This window comes from Tupaia chinensis, unplaced genomic scaffold (genome assembly GCF_000334495.1).
Source record: "Tupaia chinensis unplaced genomic scaffold, TupChi_1.0 Scaffold000465_1, whole genome shotgun sequence".
Classification (NCBI taxonomy): domain Eukaryota; kingdom Metazoa; phylum Chordata; class Mammalia; order Scandentia; family Tupaiidae; genus Tupaia; species Tupaia belangeri.
In genome coordinates, this window is record NW_006159974.1 from 1,820,365 (window position 1) to 1,821,941 (window position 1,577).

General features: G+C 52.0%; 1 protein-coding gene across 2 annotated transcripts in view; it reads left to right on the top strand.

Moving 5' to 3' along the window:
- Positions 1-1,392: 1,392 nt before the first annotated feature.
- Positions 1,393-1,577, top strand: part of IFT22 (intraflagellar transport 22) — an 11,282-nt gene continuing 11,097 nt past the window's right edge. Inside the window, exon 1 of one of the 2 annotated variants that reach the window (XM_006155668.1) lies at positions 1,393-1,520. In XM_006155668.1, the coding sequence (XP_006155730.1) occupies positions 1,482-1,520 (39 nt within the window). In that variant the 5' untranslated portion in view covers positions 1,393-1,481. The remainder of the gene's footprint in view (positions 1,521-1,577) is intronic. The other variant, XM_006155670.1, reaches the window with a different exon arrangement.

The window sequence follows — 1,577 nt, forward strand, 5'->3', positions numbered from 1 at the left end:
CCCGTCCTCTCTTCTTTCCTCACTTGCTCACTCCAAAGGACACTAGCTGCCATATTAGGAGCTGCCATGGAGAGGCCATATAGCAAGGATGTGAAGGCAGACTCTGACTAACAGCCTGCAGAGAGCTGAGGCCCATAGATCAACATTCCACACAAACAGTCCTGCCAAAAATCAAACCAATGTGGTCCAAACAAAAAAATCCCTAGTCAGACCTTGGAATGACTGTAACCTGAGCCAGCACCTTCATTGCAGCTGTGTGAGGATCCCTAAGCCAGAAGTACTACTAGGTCATGCTCAGCTTTCTGACTCACAGAAACCGTGAAATAATGTTTATTGTTTTATTTTATTTTATTTTTTGAGAGAGATTTTTGCTATTGGATGTGTGTGCTCACTGGAGAGACAAAAACAGAACAGAAGGTGAGAAATCACACCTTCCCCCCAGGGGGAATGGCTATGCCACAATTACTTCTCCCCCATTCTCCTCTCCGGATCTTGGACACGCCCATGCACCCAGCATGAGGTTTAAGCTGCCAGGTCTGGGACTCGAACCGCAGTCTACTATGTGGGAGTCCAGCAACATAACCATTATGCCATCTGCTGGTCCCTATTGTTTTATTTACTAGTTTACTTAATGGGATGAAAGCTTCAAAAGGTATCAAGCATAATCCCAGTACCTAGAAAAGTGCCTGAAATAAAGCAGGCCCTGTGGGAATCCAGCACCTTAACCGCTGCCACCGGCTCATCCTATACTACCAATTTTGTATTGGCACTCTAGGCACATAGGCACTTAATTCCGTGTTTTAATCCAGAATTGTAATTTAAGGCTGTCCTAATGAGTGAATTTGGGTGAATTCAGTGTCCAGACATCTGCACTGACTAAACAAACAATGTCAGTGCATCAACCCTTTGGTTTCTCAGATCACCCAAATGATAGTGAGTGGTGAATACCCATGAATACCCTGCACAGAGATAAGAGGCTCCTTTTTTCCTGACATTTTCTAAGTTGGGCCAGGGCATTGATAAATCCGTTCCTAATGTGGACAGCACCATGCCAGAGTGACAAGGGAGACAGAGGCCTGGTTCCAAACCCAGCTCACCGGGTACACGGGCAGTTTGAATGCTCAGGTTATGGGAGAAGTAAAGGAGATCGGGGACCGGCAGTCCCGTCCCTCCAGGAGTCTTACTTACATTTTCACAAACAGAAGTCGAGCTCGCGCGCTCTGTGCCTCTGGGCCCAGAGCCTCGATTACAGCCCAGAACCAGCGGACTCCCTCTTCCCCTCGTTGAGACATTTGCACGCCCACTTTCCGCCGCTCGCCTTTGGAATTGGCGGAATCCCGTCGGCCCCTGCGGTCCGCTCCCTCCGTCGCCATGGAAACGAGGACAGCCAATCAGCGTGGCGGCCTGTGGCGGCCCTGACGACGCGCGGGCTAGCGCAGCGTCGGAGTGGTCTCTGGCGGCCTACCCCGCGGCGGACCGCGATGCTGAAGGCCAAGATCCTCTTCGTGGGGCCCTGCGAGGTGAGGCCTGCCTGGCGTGACGGCGGGGGGGGCGGGGGGGGGCGGGGGGGGGGGGCG